The sequence below is a fragment of the Oncorhynchus clarkii genome, chromosome 2, assembly GCF_045791955.1.
Source record: "Oncorhynchus clarkii lewisi isolate Uvic-CL-2024 chromosome 2, UVic_Ocla_1.0, whole genome shotgun sequence".
Lineage (NCBI taxonomy): Eukaryota > Metazoa > Chordata > Actinopteri > Salmoniformes > Salmonidae > Oncorhynchus > Oncorhynchus clarkii.
In genome coordinates this window covers 70,754,368-70,778,795 of record NC_092148.1, presented here as the reverse complement: position 1 = coordinate 70,778,795, position 24,428 = coordinate 70,754,368, and the positions used below count along the sequence as shown (strand labels likewise).

The 24,428-nt window shown below is 44.9% G+C and overlaps 1 protein-coding gene across 1 annotated transcript; it reads right to left on the bottom strand.

The window, feature by feature from the left end:
• LOC139373133 (genetic suppressor element 1-like) lies at window positions 1-24,177 on the bottom strand. Its single transcript, XM_071113267.1, is given in 14 exon segments — window positions 1-604; window positions 3,075-3,178; window positions 3,361-3,999; window positions 4,121-4,234; window positions 4,555-4,837; window positions 4,925-5,037; window positions 5,204-5,838; window positions 8,039-8,327; window positions 8,531-8,772; window positions 9,216-9,377; window positions 10,196-10,390; window positions 10,597-10,769; window positions 23,224-23,426; window positions 24,003-24,177. Coding segments are annotated over 14 exon segments (3,465 nt in total). The 3' UTR covers window positions 1-466.
• Window positions 24,178-24,428: the final 251 nt, after the last annotated feature.

Below are 24,428 nucleotides of genomic sequence, written 5' to 3'. Positions count from 1 at the left end.
TTTTTAAGTAATTAATTAGCATTTTATTGTATGACATAAGTATTTGATACATCAGAAAAGCAGAACTTAATATTTGGTACAGAAACCTTTGTTTGCAATTACAGAGATCATACGTTTCCTGTAGTTCTTGACCAGGTTTGCACACACTGCAGCAGGGATTTTGGCTCTACATGCTTTGTAAGTAGGAAAACCTGCAAAATCGACAGTGTATCAAATACTTGTTCTCCCCACTGTAGCTACGACCTCCAGCTTTTAGGCTTCTAGTCTTTCACCAATGGTGAGTCTGACCACACTACAGAGTCTAGGAGTGTGGCACTCCTCCCTTTCTACCATCCTCTCTTCCTTCCCAGTCCAGAGTTCTCTTCCATCTCTGCCTCTGACTGGGAACCAATCCAGTTTCCTCTCTCCAGAGGTCAGTCAGTCTGTCTGTCTGTCTCTGTCAATCTGTCAGGAGCAGGGTAGGGAGTCACCGGGGAAGGTGACCTTTGAGCTGCCCCTTGCCCCAGTGCACGTTGGGAAGGGTCAGACACTTCCTGAAGTGCTCTAGCTGAGCCTGCAGTCTCTCTCTCTCTTCTCTCACCCTCTGTCTCTGACTCAGCAGCTCCTAGAGAGAGAGGGAAAGAGAGGGAATGGAGCAAGAGAGATAAAGAGCGAGAGTGTTTACTAAAAGAGTGATTAGGGGTGAACAAAGCACATTGGTGCAAACATATAGTCACAGACAGACAGACAGACAGACAGACAGACAGACAGACAGACAGACAGACACACAGACAGACAGACACACAGACACACAGACACACAGACACACAGACAGACAGACAGACAGACAGACAGACAGACAGACAGACAGACACACAGACAGACACACAGACAGACAGACAGACACACAGACACACACACACACACACACAGACAGACAGACAGACAGACAGGCAGACACACAGACAGACACACAGACACACAGACAGACACACACACACACACACACAGACAGACAGACAGACACACAGACAGACACACAGACAGACAGACAGACAGACAGACAGACACACAGACAGACACACAGACAGACAGACACACAGACACACAGACAGACACACAGACACACAGACAGACAGACAGACACACAGACAGACACACAGACAGACAGACACACAGACAGACAGACACACAGACAGACAGACACACAGACACACAGACAGACAGACAGACAGACACACAGACACACAGACAGACAGACAGACAGACAGACAGACAGACAGACAGACACACAGACAGACAGACAGACACACAGACACACAGACAGACAGACAGACAGAGTGCTGATCAAGCTTTAGTTTTTTACTTTTTGATCATAATAAATCAAATTGTATGGACAGATCCTAGATCCTCAAAAAGTTGAGGATTGGCATCCGACCGCAAGGCACGACAGATGGTAGTGTGTACGGCCCTGTACATCACTGGAGCCCAGCTTCCAGTCATCCAGGACCTCTATACCAGCCGGTGTCAGAGGAAGGCCCTAAAAATTGTCAAAGACTCCAGCTACCCAAGTCATAGATTGTTCTCTCTGCTACCGCATGTCTGGAACCAACAGGACCCTGAACAGCTTCTTCCCCCAAGCCACAAGACTGCTAAATAGTTAGTCTGGGTAGCTATTGGCTAACTATTTAACTATCTGCATTGACCTTTCTTTTTATCCTGTTGCCTAGTCACTTTATCCCTATCTATATGTACATATCTCCACTCAAATCAAATGTTATTTGTCACATGCGCCGAATACAACAGGTTTAGACCTTACTGTGAAATGCTTACTTACAAGCCCTTAACCAACAACACAGTTCAAGAAATAGAGTTAAGAAAATATTTACTACATTTAAAAAAAATCAAAATAAAGTAAAAAGTAACACAATAAAATAACAATAACGAGGCTATATACAGGGGGTTACCGGTACGGACTCAATGTCGAGATAATTTCTACATGTAGGTTGAGGTAAAGTGACTGTGCATAGATAATAAACAGCGAGTAGCAGCAGTGTAAAAATAAAGGGGGGCGGGGGGGTCAAAGTAAATAGTCTGGGTAGCCATTTGATTAACTGTTCAGCAGTATTATGGCTTGGGGGTAGAAGCTGTTAAGGAGCCTTTTGGACCTAGACTTGTCTCTCCGGTACTGCTCGCTGTGCAGTAGCAGAGAGAACAGTCTATAACTTGGGTGACTGGAGTCTTTAACCATTTTTTTGGCCTTCCTCTGACACCGCCTAGTATATAGGTCCTGTATGGCAGGAAGCTTGGCCACAGTGATGTACTGGGCCGTATGCACTACCCTCTGTAGCGCCTTACAGTCAGATGCCGAGCAGTTGCCATACCAGGCGGTGATGCAACCGGGCTGGACGCTCTCGATGGTGCAGCTGTATAACTTTTTGAGGATCTGGGGAGCCAATCATCCTCAATTACCTCGTACCCCTGCACATCGACTCAGTACTGGTACCCTGTGTATATAGCCATGTTATCGTTACTCATTGTGTATTTATTCCTTGTGTTATTATTCTGTTATTTCTCTTTTTTTATTTCTGCATTGTTGGGAAGTGTCCATAAATAAACATTTCACTGTTGGTCTACACCTGTCGTTTACAAAGCATGTGACAAATAACATTTGATTTGATTAGATCAGTACTCCTACTCTGAGACACTTTGTGGATATGGGAGCCTTGTGGACACTTTGTGGATATGGGAGCCTTGTGGACACTTTGTAGATATGGGAGCCTTGTGGACACTTTGTGGATATGGGAGCCTTGTGGACACTCTGGATATGGGAGCCTTGTGGACACTTTGTGGGTATGGGAGCCTTGTGGACACTTTGTGGATATGGGAGCCTTGTGGACACTTTGTGGATATGGGAGCCTTGTGGACACTGTGAATATGGGAGCCTTGTGGACACTTTGTGGATATGGGAGCCTTGTGGACACTTTGTGGATATGGGAGCCTTGTGGACACGTTGTGGATATGGGAGCCTTGTGGACACTGTGGATATGGGAGCCTTGTGGACACTTTGTGGATATGGGAGCTGAGTTTCTTACCGCCATGCTGTGTGAGAGTTGTTCAGCTGTCAGGCTGAGAGTGTAGTTCTGAGTCTCCAGCCTCCTGCACTGACTGTGGAGAACCTGTCTCTCCATACCCCGCTCTGAGAGAGAGGGGGAAGAGAGAAATAGAGAGAGCGACAGGAGGGTAAAGGGAAGATATGGGGTCATAGAGGGAGAGGGAGGAAGACAGATAGGGAGATGGGCATAGGATGAGAAATTGTGTGTTGGGGGAAGAGAAAGAAAATTTGACTTAAAACAATTTGTAGATGAAAGGTTAACTCACCATCCACATACTCCTGATACGCCTCAAAGACGGACTCTATGCCCTTCCACTTCCTAGGGGTTTCTTCCTCATCCTCTTCCTCATCTTCCTCTGAGCGCTCAACCCGTACGCCATCAGGGTCATGGTGGGGTGGAGAAGGGTAGGGATGATGCCCATTGGTGGGGTGTGGAGGTGTGTGGAGGGGGTCTGGTCTCTTCAGAGGGGGGATGTTGTAGGGCGCTGAGGGCTCAGACTTTATACTGGACTCCGGAACGCATATGGAGCTACCCAGTGTCTTGTGGGTAGACTGCAACACAGCCTGGTGGAAGTGTTGGGCGAAGTCCTCCCGGATGAATCTTTCCCAGGGCTTGTTCTGCCCATTCTGCCCAGCCAGGGGCACCTTCAGTTGGGTAGGATGGCCAAGGTGGCTCGCTCCGTTCTGGAGACCCTGGAGCCTCTTAGATGGGTGACGTTCGCACAGTCCTGCCCTGTCGGGGTGGAGGCCCAGGGGAGGGGGGTGGCGGGGTGGAGGGGGTTGGGGGTTTAGTGGGTCTGTGTGAAGGTTGTCGGGATGGTGGGGGTAGGGAGGCAAGGGGCTTGGGGAGTCTGGGTAGTCTAGTCCGTTTGACTTGCAGGCTGGGAGGTCAGGTGTGTAGTCGCCTGAAAACATAAACACAGTATAAGGATCTCATGGGTGTTACCCTTTGTGTGTGTGTGTGTGTGTGTGTGTGTGTGTGTGTGTGTGTGCACAAGCGCGCATGAGTGCGTGTGTGCGTCTTACCAGTTGAGAGAACAGGAGTGCTGCTACAGAGGGGTAATGGGTTGTATCTGATGGTATCCAATGTCACCCTCTTTAGCTTTATAGCCTTCAGCAACCCCTCCATCTTTTCCTTATCTACAGAGCAAGAGAGAGATAGAAAAAGAGAGCAAGGGGAGGGGTGAAAATGGAATAGATTCCTCAAATTCAAATATGGACCTCAAAGCCAGTTCCACAGTTATTTTTATTCTTCTCCTCTAATCAGGGAGAGATTTAGACACCAGGTTGGTGCAATTAACTATCAGGTAGAACAGAAAAACAGCAGTACTTCGGAACTCCTAGGGTAGGATTGTAATACCCCTTGGATAGGGCATTAGAGTACACTAGGTTGTAGTGGATAGGGGTTGGAGAATAAGAGCTAGGGTGTACTGTGCTGAGGTTAGTGTACTGTATGTTACCTCTCCTCTGCTGGCTGGTGACATGGGACAGGCTAAGCATGTTGAGGAAGTGTTTCTTGTCCTCCAGTTGGGGGAAACAGTCCATCTCTTCAGGGGTGAGAGTGGTGCTGAGGGGGGGAACAGGTGCCACAGTAGAACAAGGGTTCTTCCTCTTGCCTTGTACAGGAGGAGGGGAGATGCTGCGCTCTCTCAGCATCCTCCTCCTCTTCCTCCTCTTCTGATGAAACAGCTGGTCACGATGGGCCAGCGTGGTCAGGCCACACACGCGCAGAAAACACACCTTCTACAGAGAGACAGATTACAGAGAATTAAATCATACAACAATATAATAGAAGAACAATTGAAAATTGTTAATGTGTGTGGTAGTTACCTCTGAGGATGTGTCTAGTTTTAGGGGGGGCTGCTCTGCAACCCTTCTGAGGTGGGCCCTCACTTCCTCCTCATCACTCTCATCATACGACTCATCTAGATCATAGTAATACCCTGGGGGAGGGTGAGGGGGAGGGGGAGAGAGAGAGAGAGAGAGAGAGAGAGAGAGTACAGACCAGAGTTTTGTTAAAGCCCACCCAGATCTCGTCTTATCCCCACTTGAATGTCCACTCTCCTCACCTCCCTCCCTCCCTCCCTCTTACATCCCCTTTCGTCTTACCTCCCTCCCTGGCCTCTCTCCTCCTGCTCTCCTCCAGATCCAGCTTGCTGACCAGCTTGTGCTGCTGCTGAAGGATCTTATCGTACACCACTGGGTTTTGAGGCTCCTGGCCTGGCGGCTCAGACTTCTGGAGGTCCCTGGAGGGAGAGGGGGAGCTGGACGGGCGCTGGACCCCCAGGTCAGAGCTGGGGCTGGGGGAGGACAGGAGCAGTGAGCCCTGCTGGTGGAGGTGGTTATGGTGGTGGTTATGTTGGTGGTGGAGACTGTGAGTGGATCTTTCAAGCTCAGCCATGCTCCAGAGGCCAGAAATCTGCAGAACGGGTCCCCTGATGAAGGAGAACCTCTCTGGGCCCTCCCCCATCCTCCTGCATCCCTCCTCCCCCCGCTCCCAGCTGGGGGGCCACTCAGCTCTGGTCAGACCAGGAGGAGGGCGGGAGGGGGGAATAGGGGAGTCAAACCTGCGACGAGGGTCTGGGGAGGTCTCTGTGAGAGAGGCAGGGTTCCAGAGGGTGGTGGGAGGGACAGGGGGGTGGGGGAGGAGGTGAGGGTGAGCTTTGGGGGAGATGAGTGGAGGTGGGGCTCCTAGGTGGGGTTGAGACTCTCTGTTGCCTGGGTCACGCTGGCTGGCGTTGGACCTGTGAAGACAAGAAAAACAATATAGTCACACACAAACACACACAAACACACTTGGTTTTATCAGAGTTGACCTTGATGATGCAGCCAAGCTAAAAGCAGAGTAGAACGAGTACTGACTCGGAGGATACTGCAGTGTTATCTTAATACATGCATAAACGCACGCACATCAGTGTTTCATTTGTAAAAGTGAGGGGGGGGGGGGGGTGATGTGGGGGGCTCTGCAGTGCCAGATAAAAAAATCACCTGTATAATAATAAATCATTGCATGCATTATCATTGCTTTTGCATTATCATTGATTTTGCATTATCGTTGCTTTTCCATTATCATTGCTTTTGCATTATCATTGCTTTTGCGTACTGGCATAGAGCAGTAGAGTAGAGGTGCTTGCAGAAGTTGCACACATGGGGGAAAAATGTGGAGCCTAGGGTCTAGGAAAAATGTTGTCTTTTAGAAACACATTTCACACAATTCACATCATTTTTGATGACTGGATACTTTAGCAGAATCTTTTCTTATTACCTCACAAATGATCAAAATGACAGGCTACTTTGACATTGACAAACTGAGAATCTCAGATCAATAAAAATAGTCTAAGCCTAGGTGTGAGGAGACACACAAAGTGTACAATATGAGGAGGAAATGATAGTCCTAAAAAAGCTTTCCAGTTTCACTGACTCAGCCAATGATGCACAGCTCACTCACCAGCGATGGTCAATGCGCTCATGCCAAAAGCTCATCTCTCTCTTGTTTTACTTTGTAAAACAGTGCTGTTCACTTAAAAGGCCTATTTGGAAGTTGATCAAATATTTTGGTAGATTATAGACAGATTAGTCTTCTCTTTTCAGCAGGAGCCATATGCTTTCCAACGATTATACTTGAAATATTGCAAAAGGCCTGTTTTGGCTAGATGCTGTTCTCTGACAGATTTGCTATTTCTCCTCTGTGGCTAAATTATAGGCATAGGCCCACTCCTGGTGTAGTATTCTGAATGATTCCCTCTCTTTCTGAACTGACAGCAGTAATTCTATAACTTTGGCAAATGTATTTCAATTCAATAGGAGTGCTGTGGCACCTCCAGCCCGCTTCCCGTGGCTATGATTATGATTATATAAGGAAATAAATGATGAAGTGCAACGCTGGAGAGATGAGAGTTGCAGGCTCATGTCTATCAGAGCAGAGAGATGAGAGGTGCAGGCTCATGTCTATCAGAGCAGAGAGATGAGAGTTGCAGGCTCATGTCTATCAGAGCAGAGAGAGATCATAGACAGTGAATCTCATTCTACTTCTGTGAGAGTTACAGACAAGCTGCTCTCTCTCACCACAGCAATGACCACTCGTTGGTCTATTCACTATTCACATGACGTTTTTAGGGGGCAGGAGAATTACAGACAAGGCAACTTGAATGAACTCTGTTTTTATTAACATTTTTACATTACAAACAGTGATAAGCAGTGGCAGAAAAAGTACCGAATTGTCATACTTACAAAAGTAAAGATACTTTAATAGAAAATTAAGTCAAGTAAAAGTGGAAGTCACCTAGTAAAATCCTACTTGAGTAAAAGTCTAAAAGTATTTGGTTTTAAAAATACTTAAGTATCAAAAGTAAATGTAATTGCTAAAATATACTTAAGTATCAAAAGTAAAAGTAAGAATCATTTCAAATTTCTTATAATAAGCAAACCTTACGGCACCATTTTATTTTTTTTCATTTATTTACGGATAGCCAAGAGCACAATCTAACACTCAGACTCCATTTCCAAATAAAATGTGTTTAGTGAGTCCGCCAGATCAGAGGCAGTAGGGATGACCAGGGATATTCTCTCGATAAGTTTATGAATTAGACCATTTTCCTGTACTGCTAAGCATTCCAAATGTAAAGAGTACTTTTGGGTGTCACGGAAAATGTATGGAGTAAAAAGTACATAATTGTATTTAGGAATGTAGTGAACTAGAAGTAAAAGTTGTCAAAAATATAAATAGTAGAGTAAAGTACAGCTACCCAAAAAAACTACTTAAGTAGAACTTTCAAGTATTTTTACTTAAGTACTTTACACCACAAGAGGTAACGGATCCTAGAAAATGGGTTCCGGAACGAAACATTTAAAAAGTGAAAGGTGCCGGATCCTGTTCCTGCTGGGGAAACTGATTTAACTTATGCATTTCTCAACTGCTTGTTCCCTGCCTGATTAGACACTCACCTGTAGCTGTGTCTCCTAGGCTCCACCCCTTCCCCAGGTGACCACGCCTCACTCTCCTGCCCCTGCCGGCGTTGCTTTGACAACCAGAGCTTCTCCCCATTGGCCTGTTGGAGCTTCATTGCAGAGGCCAGTGTTCCATGGAGCCCCCCGGTAGAGGCTGAGGCAGTGTGTGCGTTCCCCATCTGAGAGGGCACCAGGGTGGGAATGGGGTGAGAGGCTGACCCCCTGGAGGACTGGAGGTCTGGTTGTAGAGGTTTAGGGACTGGGAGGGCAGGGAGGGTGGGCTTACCTGGGGAAAAGAGATGAAATATTATAATTAAACACTACATTATGCACTTTATAATGCATGATATGGATGGTGACCAGTCTCTACTTTCAAGAGAAATATCTGGTGCTTAATTAACGGGAAATCAACCAATCAGTGTGTGTATTTAATCTTTACTGTATATGTGTGTGTATGTGTATGTGTGTGTGTGTGTATGTACACCGCACCCAGCCTTTTGGGTGTCAGCCTCTCTCCAGGTCTGACCCTGTCCTCCGGCGGAGCCGTGAGAGCCTTCAATCCAGCAAGGTACTGAGTCCCCACCACTTTCACCATCTCCCTCTCCCTCTCTCTCTCCCTCTGCCTTTCTCGCTCCCTTTCTCTCTCTCTGTCCCGCTCCCTCTCTCTCTCCCGTTCCAGCTCAAGCTCCCTCTGATTCTCTCGTTGGCGAAGGTCTTCCTCCATCTGTAGTCTGTGGGGAGGTTAAAAGATACACACACATCCACACACCACAGACACATGGGAGAGATGACGAGAGATGCAACACCCAACATGGGGCAGATTAACCACACACTGTTAAACACACACACCTATGCACACACATGCCTACGCTTGCAGGCGCGCACACACACAGAGCATTAAGACAGCATGAGTGAGCAAGAGAAGATGAACAATTAATAGGTAACCACAGGATATAAACACACACAGACACCGATGTGTGTATTGGTGTGTGTGATGTGTATATGGTAGCAACATTTAACACAGTCAGCAACCTGTGCCTTTCCTGCAGAGAGATTACAAAGTGTGTGTGCATGTATGAGTGTAACACCTCTCAGCCAGAGGGATTGTTCAGCTTCCAAAGGTAGCAGCCCTCAGAGCAGGTGCAGGTGTGTGTATTATAAGTGTGTGTGTTACCTCTCAGCTACAGCGCTTTGTGTGTGGCTGAGCTCCCCAGGGTAGCGTGCCCCAGGCACGTGCATGTGGAGGGCAGAGGGGTGGAGGGTAGAGAAGGCTCCGCCTGCTGGTACAGAGTAGAACTGAGAGCGCAGTGCAGACAGACACAGAGACTCCTCCATCCTGGAACACACAGAGAGAGAGACAAGGGGAAAGGGAATGGCAGGAGAGGCAAAGAGAGAGGGAGCAATTCATTTCAACCTTTGGCACATTTTGGGGTTCAGTCGCCATTTATACATCCCAACCCGGGACACACAAACACAAAGGCTGCTTCAAACCTCTGTCTCCCTGTCTGTCTCTCTGTGTCCCTGTCTGTCTCTTTGTCTTCCTGTCTGTCTGCCTGTCTCTCTGTGTCTCTGTCTCATCTGTAGAACACTGATTCTATAGAGTCAGACTGAGGTAGGTAGGGTGGTCTATGTACTGACCTGTGTATGTGGTGGAGATAGGCAGGGCGGTCTATAGACTGACCTGTGTATGTGGTGGAGGTAGGCAGGGCGGTCTATAGACTGACCCGTGTATATGGTGGAGATAGGCAGGGTGGTCTATGTACTGACCTGTGTAGGTGGTGGAGATAGGCAGGGTGGTCTATAGACTGACCTGTGTATGTGGTGGAGATAGGCAGGGTGGTCTATAGACTGACCTGTGTAGGTGGTGGAGGTAGGCAGGGTGGTCTATAGACTGACCTGTGTAGGTGGTGGAGGTAGGCAGGGTGGTCTATAGACTGACCTGTGTAGGTGGTGGAGGTAGGCAGGGTGGTCTATAGACTGACCTGTTTAGGTGGTGGAGGTAGGCAGTGTGGTCTATAGACTGACCTGTGTAGGTGTTGGAGGTAGGCAGGGTGGTCTATAGACTGACCTGTGTAGGTGTTGGAGGTAGGCAGGGTGGTCTATAGACTGACCTGTGTAGGTGGTGGAGGTAGGCAGGGTGGTCTATAGACTGACCTGTGTAGGTGGTGGAGGTAGGCAGGGTGGTAGTAGGCAGCAGCAGCAGTAACATGGGCAGCGGTGACGGGGTCAAGCCCCAGGTGCAGCGAGGGTAGGCGGAGGTCTTCTGAGGTAGCAAAGGGGCGGAGTCCTCTCAGGTACTCCTCTGGGACCGTCCCCGAGGGAACTGCAGGGTGTACCTGACCAGGTAGACTACAGGAGGGGGAGGAGTTGGGGATTAGATTGCAAATTTGAGTCTGCTGTTTTGGGGTGAACGGAGGATAGTGCATATGTGGTTTAAGCAAGAGAGACTTATCCGTTGCACTGTTGATGGGTTTGTGTGTGTGTGTGGTGTGTGTCTGTGTACATGTGTGTGGTGTATTTGTATGTGTGTGTATAGACATCCAGGAGTGATTCACCTAAGGCCCTGTAGTCGCCGGTCCTGCATGACAGAGCTGGGGGTGAGGCTGAAGGGGTAAGAGGAGTGAGCCAAGACGTGATGAGAGGGGACAGGATAACCTCCTTTCTCCTGGGTAGGGCTGAGCTCAGACCCAACACTCTCCCTACTCACTCCACAAACACCTGACTCAGCCTGACAGAGAGAGGGAGAGGGAGGGAGAAGAAGAGAGACGGAAATAGATCATGTTTGTTAAGCAAAAAAAAAATCTCCCACTCATAACATGTGAAACTATTTTCATGTCAGGATTTGTCCCTTAATGTTGAGCTAACCATAGCATGTTAACACTGTCATTGGCTATCAATGTAGCTACTCCAAACCCCCACTCTGTTTGGAACACGCATCACTGAATCCCCTGCCAGCAATGCTCTCATAACTACTCTGACACCCCTGTCATGTCTGTCCCCTACACACACACACACGCTCGCCTGCACGCACACATCACCTTCTTCTAGGTCACAGCAAGAGACTCTCATGTTAATAGCTCTATGAGCTTGAGGCAGGGAAGGAGAGGGGAATGGAGGGAGAGGGGAACGGAGGGAGTGGGGGACAAGGGAGATGGGAATGGAGGGAGAGGGGAACGGAGGGAGTGGGGGATAAGGGAGAAGGGAATGGAGGGAGAGGGGAACGGAGGGAGTGGGGGACAAGGGAGAAGGGAATGGAGGGAGAGTGGAACGGAGGGAGTGGGGGACAAGGGAGATGGGAATGGAGGGAGAGGGGAACGGAGGGAGTGGGGGGCAGAGGGTGAGGAGAGTGGAGGGAGAGGGTGACGAAGACAGAGGGGAACGGAGGAAGAGGGGAGCAAAGGGAGAGGGGGCGGAGCGAGAAGGGGTGGGAGGGAGAGGGGGACAGGGGAGAGGGGGAAGGTAGTGGAAAGTGGAAGAAGGAGAGGGGAAATGGAGCAGGGGGAAGGAGGGAGAGGGGGAGAGTAAGAGAGAGGGAGGATGAGGATGAAATAGATGAAAGGGAGGGGAGATGACCTCTCAGCTGCAAGCTAAAAGCCCACCCGGGTGGAGAAGTGCTTCTGATATGTCAGAGCAAGTTAAGATCAGGGCAAGAGGCAACCCCTAAAACTCCTCCTCTACTACCCCTTCATCTTTCTCTGCTGTCTACCTCTCTCCCCATCAAGTATAACAACCACACACTCACTCACTCACTCTACCAAACTACTCCCACACATGAGTAACCTTGCTGAGGACATATTAGCTCCCAGTGCTAATGACTAGGCTTAAGCTGTGGTTGTTAAGCAGTGGTCACCAACTGGTCGATCGCAATCCAAGTCATTCCTAGTCGATCACCAAACATTGGTGTAAAAAAAACTTGAACGCACAGCAAAGTTGATACTGTGAGATTTCTAAACGTTTAAAACCATGACTAGAGAGACTCAATGAATACAGCAAAGAGATGCTGTTTTTATGAGGAAGTTCATGATTACGTTGTTGTTCAGCACTGTCAACACTTCGTTCAACACTTTAATAAGCCATAAAATGTGTGTTCTCCCTCCTTCCACTCACACTACAACCAGCACCGCAGCTGCAATGAATTACTATAGCAAAGTGTTCCCATAAGCTTGTGTTATTAGCAGCTTGTGTATTTTTAATATCTAGGAATATTTCACTTTCTCTGGTCATAGTAAAAACATGAATTGGTGCATGAGTCAGCTGGAAGACCTTGTCCCCATTTCTCATCGGAGGGACGGTGTCGGTGAGTCGGGCAGACTCACCCCTGCTCCCTCCCTCCCCTCAAACTGACCATCATATGCAGGCCGTCAGTCCCCCCCCCCCAAAAAAAATATATATATATATATACTATGCTCACTCTTTGCCTCACAAGAAATACAACAAATGATCCATTACCAGTGTGCAGGTCCGTGAGTGTTGTTGGGATTATCTGGTGAAGACAAAATCGCAGCAGCCCCCAGAACACACCTTGACCCCTGAACTTGCTGATAGCCAATTAGCCTCCACAGGCTGTCCTTATTGGTTGAACTGGATGTACTCTGACTGGATGTGTTGTGTTCTGGGAGTCATTCTGAATAGGAACACCTGCTACATCCATGTAGAGAAAGTCAAAACATCACATCCTTTCAGTCCTTAAAGTGGAACTGCCAGCATTTTAACTACTTTGCAGATATGAAACAAACAGACAATCATAATATATCAAATAACCAATTTATGGAGGCAGTTCAACACATGTATTATAATTTTTTTACCTTTACTTAACTAGGCAAGTCAGTTAAGAACAAATTCTTATTTTCAATGACGGCCTAGGAACAGTGGGTTAACTGCCTGTTCAGGGGCAGAATGGCAGATTTGTACCTTGTCAGCTCGGGGATTTGAACTTGCAACGTTGCAGTTACTAGTCCACCGCTCTAACCACTAGGCTACCCTGCCGCATGATTTATATAATTCACCAATACATTTCTTGGTAGTCCAAAACATTTTGCTATCAGGTTGTAAATCACAGCGGGCCTGATACATTGTTTGCTGCCTCCATTCGGGATGCACTGTTTCAGTTTCAATGACTCAATACTTTGGGCAAAAACTGAAGAATGTAACTAATGCTGGGAATGTCAATACAATCAAATTAGCAAGAGCAATGATCACAAGTCAGTCATAACATGGCTAATAGACTAGCATATCTAATTATGTAGCAAGCTAAAAACACTGAGCCTCATGTTAGCCAGATAGCTAGCTGCTAGGAGGACGTTGTAGGAGTGGGTGAGTGACTGACTTTTTCCCCTCATATTGTTTTTAGGCGGCTATACACAGCTAGAGATGCAGGTGTCATTTGGTTAGCTAGCAAGAACTTGAATGACTGTTATCCAGTTAGCATATCTCTTGCATTTGCAAATTCACTCTGGCTATTTACTCTGATTTCAGAGCACTCTCGTCTGAGAGTGCAGAATAACTGATGAATTTATGAACTTGCAATACCTGCTAGATACAGTTGAAGTCAGAAGTTTACATACACCTTAGCCAAATACATTTAAACTGAGTTTTTTCACAATTCCTGACATTTAATCCAAGTTAAAAGTCCCTGTCTTAGGTCAGTTAGGATCACCACTATATTTTAAGAATGTGAAATGTCAGAATAATAGTAGAGAGAATGATTTATTTCACATTTATTTTCTTTCATCCCATTCCCAGTGGGTCATAAGTTTACATACACTCAATTAGTAATTGGTAGCATTGCCTTTAAATTGTTTAACTTGGGTCAAACGTTTCGGGTAGCCTTCCACAAGCTTATTGGGTGAATTTTGGCCCATTACTCCTGACAGAGCTGATGTAACTGAGTCAGGTTTCTAGGCCTCCCTGCTCGCACACGCTTTTTCAGTTCTACCCACTAATTTTCTATAGGATTGAGGTCAGGGCTTTGTGATGGCCACTCCAATACCTTGACTTAGTTGTCCTTAAGCCATTTTGCCAAAACTTTGGTTCAAAACTTGGGGTCATTGTCCATTTGGAAGACCCATTTGCGACCAAGCTTTAACACTTCCTGACTGATGTCTTGAGATGTAGCTTTAATATATCCACATAATTTTCCTTTCTCATGATGCCATCTATTTTGTGAAGTGCACCAGTCCCTCCTGCAGCAAAGCACCACCACAACATGATGCTGCCACCCCCAAGCTTCACTGTCGGGATGGTGTTCTTCGACTTGCAAGCTTCCCCCTTTTTCCTCCAAACATAACGATGGTCATTATGGCCAAACAGTTTTGTTTTTGTTTCATCAGACCAGAGGGCATTTCTCCAAAAAGTACGATCTTTGTCCCCATGTGCAGTTGCAAACTGTAGTCTGGCCTTTTTATGGCAGTTTTGGAGCAGTGGCTTCTTCCTTGCTGAGCGGCCTTTCAGGTTATGTCGATATAGGACTCATTTTACTGTGGATATAGATACTTTTGTACCTGTTTCCTCCAGCATCTTCACAAGGTCTTTTGCTGTTGTTCTGCGATTGATTTGTACTTTTCTCACCAAAGTACGTTAATCTCTAGGAGGCAGAACGCATCTCCTTCCTGAGCTGTATGGTGGCTGCGTGGTCCCATGGTGTTTATACTTGCGTACTATTGTTTGTACAGATGAACGTGGTACCTTCAGGCATTTGGAAATTTCTCCCAAGGATAAACCAGACATGAAGGTCCACTATTTTTTTTCTGAGGTCTTGGCCTATTTCTTTAGATTTTCCCATGATGTCAAGCAAAGAGGCACTGAAAAAGTTTTAATGACTCCAACCTGAGTGTATGTAAACTTCCGACTTCAACTGTATGACCGGTGTCAGTAAACCTAGCCAAAAAACAACAAATAGTTAGTCAAGAACGCTCTAGATAACATGTAAACAGCCTTACCAGCTCTGCTATGGTGAGTAAAATGGTCAGAGTGAGGTGTTCTCTCATTTGTGTCTGGAAGTAACTTGCTAGCAAGCTAGCCAACTTTAGCCAGTTAGCTTGGGTGATTGGTTGGGACAAGAATGAATGCATTGGCAAGCAAGCAGCATAAAGACGAGTAGGCTACATTCCCCATCGTTTATGAGTGTACTTATGACGGGCAACTAGATTAAAAAGTTTGAAAGGGTTTATCTAATTTTCCTCCGTTAGATTTTAGCTCATCTTGGTCTGGCTAGCAATAGTTGTTGATCTTGTTGTTGTTGATGTGCATAACTGAGGGAGAGAGAGCCTACCTTTTCATGGTTGTTTGATAAATAGGACTGTAATGTTCCCAAATATAAGAGGACTCCCGTGGTATTTACTTATTTGTAGAAATGCTTTCAGGTGTAATATACAGTGCCTTGCGAAAGTATTCGGCCCCCTTGAACTTTGCGACCTTTTGCCACATTTCAGGCTTCAAACATAAAGATATAAAACTGTATTTTTTTGTGAAGAATCAACAACAAGTGGGACACAATCATGAAGTGGAACGACATTTATTGGATATTTCAAACTTTTTTAACAAATCAAAAACTGAAAAATTGGGCGTGCAAAATTATTCAGCCCCCTTAAGTTAATACTTTGTAGCGCCACCTTTTGCTGCGATTACAGCTGTAAGTCGCTTGGGGTATGTCTTTATCAGTTTTGCACATCGAGAGACTGACATTTTTTCCCATTCCTCCTTGCAAAACAGCTCGAGCTCAGTGAGGTTGGATGGAGAGCATTTGTGAACAGCAGTTTTCAGTTCTTTCCACAGATTCTCGATTGGATTCAGGTCTGGACTTTGACTTGGCCATTCTAACACCTGGATATGTTTATTTTTGAACCATTCCCTTGTAGATTTTGCTTTATGTTTCTGATCATTGTCTTGTTGGAAGACAAATCTCCGTCCCAGTCTCAGGTCTTTTGCAGACTCCATCAGGTTTTCTTCCAGAATGGTCCTGTATTTGGCTCCATCCATCTTCCCATCAATTTTAACCATCTTCCCTGTCCCTGCTGAAGAAAAGCAGGCACAACCATGATGCTGCCACCACCATGTTTGACAGTGGGGATTGTGTGTTCAGCTGTGTTGCTTTTACGCCAAACATAACGTTTTGCATTGTTGCCAAAAAGTTCAATTTTGGTTTCATCTGACCAGAGCACCTTCTTCCACATGTTTGGTGTGTCTCCCAGGTGGCTTGTGGCAAACTTTAAACAACACTTTTTATGGATATCTTTAAGAAATGGCTTTCTTCTTGCCACTCTTCCATAAAGGCCAGATTTGTGCAATATACTTGTTTGATTGTTGTCCTATGGACAGAGTCTCCCACCTCAGCTGTAGATCTCTGCAGTTCATCCAGAGTGATCATGGGCCTCTTGGCTGCATCTCTGATCAGTCTTCTCCTTGTATGAGCTGAAAGTTTAGAGGGACGGCCAGGTCTTGGTAGATTTGCAGTGGTCTGATACTCCTTCCATTTCAATATTATCGCTTGCACAGTGCTCCTTGGGATGTTTAAAGCTTGGGAAATCTTTTTGTATCCAAATCCGGCTTTAAACTTCTTCACAACAGTATCTCGGACCTGCCTGGTGTGTTCCTTGTTCTTCATGATGCTCTCTGCGCTTTTAACGGACCTCTGAGACTATCACAGTGCAGGTGCATTTATACGGAGACTTGATTACACACAGGTGGATTGTATTTATCATCATTAGTCATTTAGGTCAACATTGGATCATTCAGAGATCCTCACTGAACTTCTGGAGAGAGTTTGCTGCACTGCAAGTAAAGGGGCTGAATAATTTTGCACGCCCAATTTTTCAGTTTTTGATTTGTTAAAAAAGTTTGAAATATCCAATAAATGTCGTTCCACTTCATGATTGTGTCCCACTTGTTGATTCTTCACAAAAAATACAGTTTTATATCTATATGTTTGAAGCCTGAAATGTGGCAAAAGGTCGCAAAGTTCAAGGGGGCCGAATACTTTCGCAAGGCACTGTATGGCTTTTGGATGTTTGGAAAATGCCTTAGAATGTTTGGAATGTTCACAAATGCCTTAGAATGTTTGGAAATTACGTATACTAAGAATTTTGAAAACGTGGAAATGATCATATCTAAGTGCTCGCTTGTCAGAAAATGTTTTTAAAAATAAAAATATTATTCCTGGGGATGTATATGAACAGATTTTTAAAAATATTTAATGTTGCTAAAATGCTGTCAGTTCCACTTTAACTTCCTTCATACTTACTTTCCTCTATCCCCTGTCCCCCTTTCTTTTTCACTCAGTTCAACTCCCTCTCTCTTTCTCTCTCTACCACACTCTGTCCATTTCCCTGCCTCTTCCTCCTCTTCCTCTCTTTAACCCTCTCTCTCCTTGCTCTCTATTTCTCTATTCCACTACCCCCTCTCTGAATAGGAACCCTAGGGTAGGAGGCCGAGCCAGACAGACTGCTCTTTGTGAGGGGGAGAAAGGCTGCTCGGGGGGCTAACCCCTGGATTGTTTAGAGGGCCTAGTTCCTCACTCCATCTTAAATACAAACACAAATACGCACAGGGCTCTTGGGACACAAGGGACACAAGAAAATGCACACAAAGCTCACTATTCACAGCATACTGCACACACACAACAACAACATAGGAGACAGTGTTTACAGCTACTACTTTTCCTTCCAGTCTCTCTCTCTCTCTCTCTCTCTCTCTCTCTCTCTCTCTCTCTCTCTCTCTCTCTCTCTCTCTCTCTCTCTCTCTCTCTCTCTCTCTCTCTCTCTCTCTCTCTCTCTCTCTCTCTCTCTCTCTCTCTCTCTCTCTCTCTCTCTCTCTCTCTCTCTCTCTCTCTCTCTCTCTCTCTCTCTCTCTCTCTCTCTCTCATTATTTTAAGTGCATCTTATGAAGGCTTCATGAAGCATTCATATAGGCTCCATAAGCACTACATAAAGTGTGCAGCGGAACACTGTATCCTGGAAACACAAATTTTTATTAAAACAAAACCGCTATTCATTAAATACAAATACCGAACTTGTTTTTGTGTGGATTCCGCGACACGGTTAGCTTTTAACAGCTAGGACCGCTATTTCTTGTCCCGGTATCCCGCTTAACAGACAGGTTGAAGCCTGCTTGACTGAGACGTTAAGCTTCTAGCCATCAAGCGAACGAAGTTGGTACCAGATGAGTTTTGCAATGGGGCCCTCTTTGTCTGGAGAAATACATGAACCGTTCCAGAGCTGTAAAGCTCTACAGTTCCAGAGCTGTAAAGCTCTACGGTTCCAGAGCTGTAAAGCTCTACGGTTCCAGAGCTGTAAAGCTCTACGGTTCCAGAGCTGTAAAGCTCTACGGTTCCAGAGCTGTAAAGCTCTACAGTTCCAGAGCTGTAAAGCTCTACAGTTCCAGAGCTGTATCTACTACGTTTTGTTTTGGAACAAAGCGGATCACTCAGCGTTCCAATGTGGCAATTGTTTGCTTGCCCAGGATTATAGTCTTGAGGTGGCTTCCTTAATCACGCAGGTCACCAGCCTACGTAATGAACTGGGGAACACTCAGAGTGGAATGTTTACATTTTCTCCGCCGGTGGCTGGACGCAGTTCGCGCTTGCTGGATGCATCTCCGCCTTGTCGTTATCCGACTGGCCAGTGTTGCCTGGAGCTCCCCTATCTAATAGCAGAGTCAAAGGATGTCACGTGATTATTGCAGCTCAACGTGTAACTTCTGTTGACAATGTCGATACCTTTTATAAGGAGGATGGGATCCACCCAAATCATTTGGGATCCTGGATCCTTTCACAGCAATATAAGGCTACGTTGACAAAATGACTTATCAATGTCTCAAGCCCAGCTCAGCTAATCCTTACCATTGTGACGCAGAGTTGTCATAATGCTTCAGCAATTGTACATTATACCAGGGGTGTTGGTAGACACAATATAAGTAACCTAATTTATGTCCCGTTAACTGCACTGAATGCCTCTACTGATCCTACAGATATTGTATGCAGCAATCATGTGCCTATGAACCAGATTTATACTGTTAGCACTGAGGCGGTGTGCCCTAGGAGCAAGTCCACTGTGTGCAGCTCAAACTGCACTAACATACATAACATGAGCATATCTACTTCTACTAAGCTTCCCAGTAAAGCAATGAAAACAAGCAAGCATCCCAGAAGAAAAGTGCTAAAAATAGCCCATGTTAACATATGTAGCTTAAGAAACAAGGTTCCTGAAATCAATAATTTGCTAGTAACAGATGACATTCATATTCTGACTCTGAAACTCACTTAGATAATATCTCTGATGATACAGTGGTAGCAATACAAGGTTATAACATTTACAGAAAATATAGAAATGCCAACGGTGGAGGTGTTGCTGTTTATATTCAGAGCCACAATACTGTTGAAGCAATATGGTTACAGTTTCATCTGCCTCACCTAAAGCTCTTTCTGTTGGGAAGCTGCTATAGACCACCAATTGCTAACAGTCAGTATCTGGATAACATGTGTGAAATGCTTGGTAATGTATGTGATATCAACAGAGAGGTATATTTTCTGGGTTATTTAAATATTGACTGGCTTTTATCAAGCTGCCCACTCAAGAAAAAGCTGCAAACTGTAACCAGTGCCTGCAACCTCAGTCAACCTACCAGGGTAGCTACAAACAGCACAGGAATTAAATCATCAACATGTATTGATCACATCTTTTCTAATGCTGCAGAAATTTGCTTTAAAGCAGTATCCAAGTCCATAGGATGTAGTGATCACAATGTAGTAGCCATATCTAGGAAAACCAAATGTCCAGAGGCTGGGCCTAATATAGTGTACAAGAGGTCATACAAGAAGTTTTGTAGTGATTCCTATGTTGTTGATTTAAATAATATGTGTTGGTATGTGGTGTGCAATGAGGAGCAAACACTGCACTTGACACATTTATGAAATTGTTTATCCCAGTTACGAATAAGCATAAACTCATTAAGAACATGACTGTAAAAACTGTTAAATCCCTGTGGATTGATGAAAAATTGTATGGTTAAGAGGAAGGAGGCAAAAGGAATGGCAAATAAGTCTGTATTGCAAATTGAGAAAACATGACTAAACTGAATAAAAAGGGATATCAACCAGATTCCTTTCCCTATGGTGTGAACAGTCTTTAGACATAGTTTCAAGCTTTTATTCTGAAAAATGAGCGAGAATGATCACATCGCGTCAGTGGATAGCTGTGTGTCCCCAGAGTTTTGCATGCGCGAGCAGCTTGGAGCAGACCTTTTCTATCTCTCTCCTATTGAAAACGCTACCGTCTTGTTGATATATTATTGATTATGTATTGTAAAAAGAACCTAAGGATTGATTATAAAAAACTTTGACATGTTTCTACGAACTTTACGGATACTATTTGGAATTTTAGTCTGCCCGTCGTGACCTGCACGAGCCTTTGGATTACTCAACAAAACGCGCCAACCAAATTTAGTTTTTTTATATAAAAATAATCCCTATCGAACAAAACAAACATTTATTGTGTAACTGGGAGTCTCGTGAGTGCAAACATCTGAAGATCATCAAAGGTAAGCGATTCATTTTATTGCTTTTCTGACTTGCGTGACCAATCTACTTTGCTGCTAGCTGTTTGTAATGTTTTGTCTGCTGAGAGAGCTGTGCTCACATAAACACTTGGTTTGCTTTCGCTGTAAAGCTTTTTGAAATCTGACACGCCAGGTGGATTAACAACAAGCAAGCTGTGTTTTGATATATTGCACTTGTGATTTCATGAAAATGAAATATTTTTAGTAATTTAATTTTAATTTGGCGCTCTGCAATTCAGCGGATGTTGACGAAAATGATCCCGCTAAAAGGATTGGTGAGCCAAGGCTCTCGTTTGTGGGATGACCGGACCAAGGTGCAGCGTGGTAGGCGTACATCGTTATTTTTATTGATGACACCAAAGGCAAAATAACAACGACAAAAACGAAAGCGCACAGATCTGTTAGGCAAAATAAACTACAGAGAAAACAAGATCCCACAAAACCCCAAAAGAAAAAGTCATACCCTGACCTAACCAAACATAGAGAATAATAAGGATCTCTAAGGTCAGGGTGTGACAGGGTTTGGCTGGTGTAGGCCGTCACTGTAAATAAGAATTTGTTCTTAAATTACATGTTGGCTGCGTTGTGTTAGCTAATCCAAGTTTATCATTTTAAAAGGATAATTGATCATTAGAAAACCCTTTTGCAATTATCTCCAACACAACGTGCCATTGGAACACAGGAGTGATGGTTGCTGATAATGGGCCTCTGTACACCTATGTAGTTATTCCATAAAAAATCTGCCGTTTCCAGCTACAAGTCATTTACAACATTAACAATGTCTACACTGTATTTATGGTCAATTTGATGTTATTTTAATGGACAGAAAATGTGCTTTTCTTTCAAAAGCAAGGGTATTTCTAAGTGACCCCAATCTTTTGAACGGTAGCGTATATCTGACCAAATGATGTAATTTTAATTCCGAATTCCGTAAGGTGAATGTGGAAGAGGTGAAAAAATGATTGTTGTCTATCAACAATGACAAGCCACCAGGGTCTGACAACTTTGATTGAAAATTACTTGGGAAAATTGCGGACGTTATTGCTACTCCTATTTGCTATATTTTCAATTTAAGCCTACAAGAAAGTAAAAATCAAAAGTCATTCCGCTACCTTAGCTCCCTTTACTGGCTCAAATAGCCAACCAACCCTTAGTAAACCTCTTGAAAAAATTGTGTTTGACCAGTTACAATGCAATGCAGTAAACATATTGACAACAAACTTTCAGCATGCTTATAGGGAAGGACATTCAACAAGCACAGCACCTATACAAATGACTGATGATTGGCTTAGAGAAATTGATGATAAAATGATTGTGGGAGTTGTTTCGTTAGACTTCAGTGTGGCTTTTGACATTATTGATCGTAGTCTGCTGCTGGAAAAACGTATGTGTTATGGCTTTACAACCCCTGCTATATGGTAGATAAAGAGTTACCTGTCTAATAAACCACAGAGGGTGTTCTTTCATGGAAGCCTGGACCAACATAATCCAAGTAGAATCAGGAATTCTCCAGAGCAGCTGTCTAGGCCCCTTACTTTTTTCAATCTTTACTAATGACATGGTACTGGCCTTGAGTAAAGCCAGTGTGTCTATGCATGCGGATGACTCAACATTATACATGTCAGCAAATACAGTGACTGAAATGACTGCAACACTTAAAGAGCTGCAGTTCGTTTCAGAGTGGGTGGCAAGGAATAAGTTAGTCTTAAATAATTATAAAATTAAAAGCATTTTATTTGGGACAAATCATTCACTAAACCATAACCCTCAACTAAATATTGTAATAAATTATTTGGAAATTGGGCAAGTTGAGGTGACTAAACTGCTTGGAGTTACCCTGGATTGTAAACTGTCACGGTCAAAACATACTGATACAACAGTAGCTAAGATGGGGAGAAGTCTGTCCATAACAAAGCTCTCCCTTCTTAACATCACTATCATCAAGGCAGGTCCTACAGGCCCTAGTTTTGTCGCACCTGAACTACTGTTCAGTCATGTGGTCAGGTGCCACAAAAAAAGTACTTGCAATTGGCTCAGAACATGGCAGCACGACTGGCCCTTGGATGTACACAGAGAGCTAATATTAATAATATGCATATCAATCTCTCCTGGCTCAATAATGATGATGACTTCATCATTACTTGTATTTATGAGAGGTATTGACATGTTGAATTACACTGAGCTGTCTCTTTGAACTACTAACACACAGCTCGGACCCATGCATACCCAACAAGACATGCCACCAGAGGTCTCTTCACAGTCCCCAAGTCCAGAACAGACATATGTGAAATCTGTGAATGTATTGTAATGTTTGTTTTTTTAATGGCCTTAATTTTGCTGGACCCCAGGAAGAGTAGCTGCTGCCTTAGAAAGCACCTAATGGGGATCCATAATAAAAACAAATACAAAACACATAAATGGGTGACAAATCATCTATAAACGTATTTGATTCTTCATAAAGGATCAATAAATGTGAACAACTAAATGGATGGTTATGTCACACAGTTCTGCCACATTATGAATCTCTATAGAGCATGATATACAGTTATAGATTATTTGTGAAGCATCTATGCAGTGCTTTATAAAGACTTCATAAGATGCACTTCAAATAAAGCGGGACCGTTTCTTCTTACCTGGTGCCCTTCTCCTATCCAGAGAATGTTGCTGGTCTTGCTGTGAGTTGGGGCGATGGTGACTCCAGGAGGAGTGGAGGGAAGGCTGTCTACCCCACTTGAGGTCTGGAGTGGCCCTGACAACCCCCTCTTAGGAGTGGTGACTGAATTACTGAGACAGGTGGCTGGAGAGGAGACTGAAGACTCACTACTGGGAGAAGAACCTAGGGGAGGGATGGATGGATAGAACAAGAGAGAGCGACAGAGAGAGTTGGATAGATAGAGAGCGCACGAGAGAGAAAGAGAGAGGAATAGCAAGGTAGAAAGGCCATCAGAAAGCCATTACTGTAAAAACGAGACATAACACTAATCAACACACACAAACGCAGCTAATGGGGCTCATCTGAGAGATGGCAGGGTAGAGTGATGCCTGAAAAACAAATGGAAGAGAGTGAGATAGTATAAGGGATAGAGTATAAGGAGAGAGTGTGAGAGATACAGTGAGAAGCAGTGAGAGAGAAGGAAAGAGAGGGAGAGAGGGAGAGTGTAATTGTGGGTAATTGCCTCCATTAGGAGCTAACACACAAACACACACCTACACATGCACACACACACACAAACACACAATAGCAGCACGGTTGGACATGAATCTGATGTCAGATCGATGGAAAGGAAAGAGGGGAAGAGTGAGCAGGTAGGAGGGAGGAGACTGTAGATGATGGATGGATTTTGGGTGTGAATAGAATAGATGTTATTGATTTCCTGAGGTAAGATGAGAGAGGCGGGGTCACAGTGCTCACCTCTGGGATCTTCAGCCTGTTTGGCCAATTGACGGAGGGCGGCAGCGAATCCAGAGTGAGCAGACTGAGCAGCCGCACTCCCATTGGCTAGCGGGGTGAGAGGGCTGACCGTGGCCGTGGTGCGAGTTGGCGTGGAGATCATTCCTAATGACCGCAACTTTGACTAATGGCTCATACCTGGAGAGATAGAGAGGATGGAAGGGTGGACAAACAAGTGAAATGAGGGACAGGAGGGTAGTGAAAGAAAGGAAAGGGAGAAGAACATTTCTTCTCTATCGTAATACAACAATGTGTGTGTGGGAAAGAGAAAGTGAGGGAGCTACTGATAGGCTGTCTGTGTGTGTGTGTGTGTGTGTGTGTGTGTGTGTGTTAGCTCTGAGAGGGGGAAAGAGCAGACACTGAGGTGAAGTATCAGGTCAGAGGTCG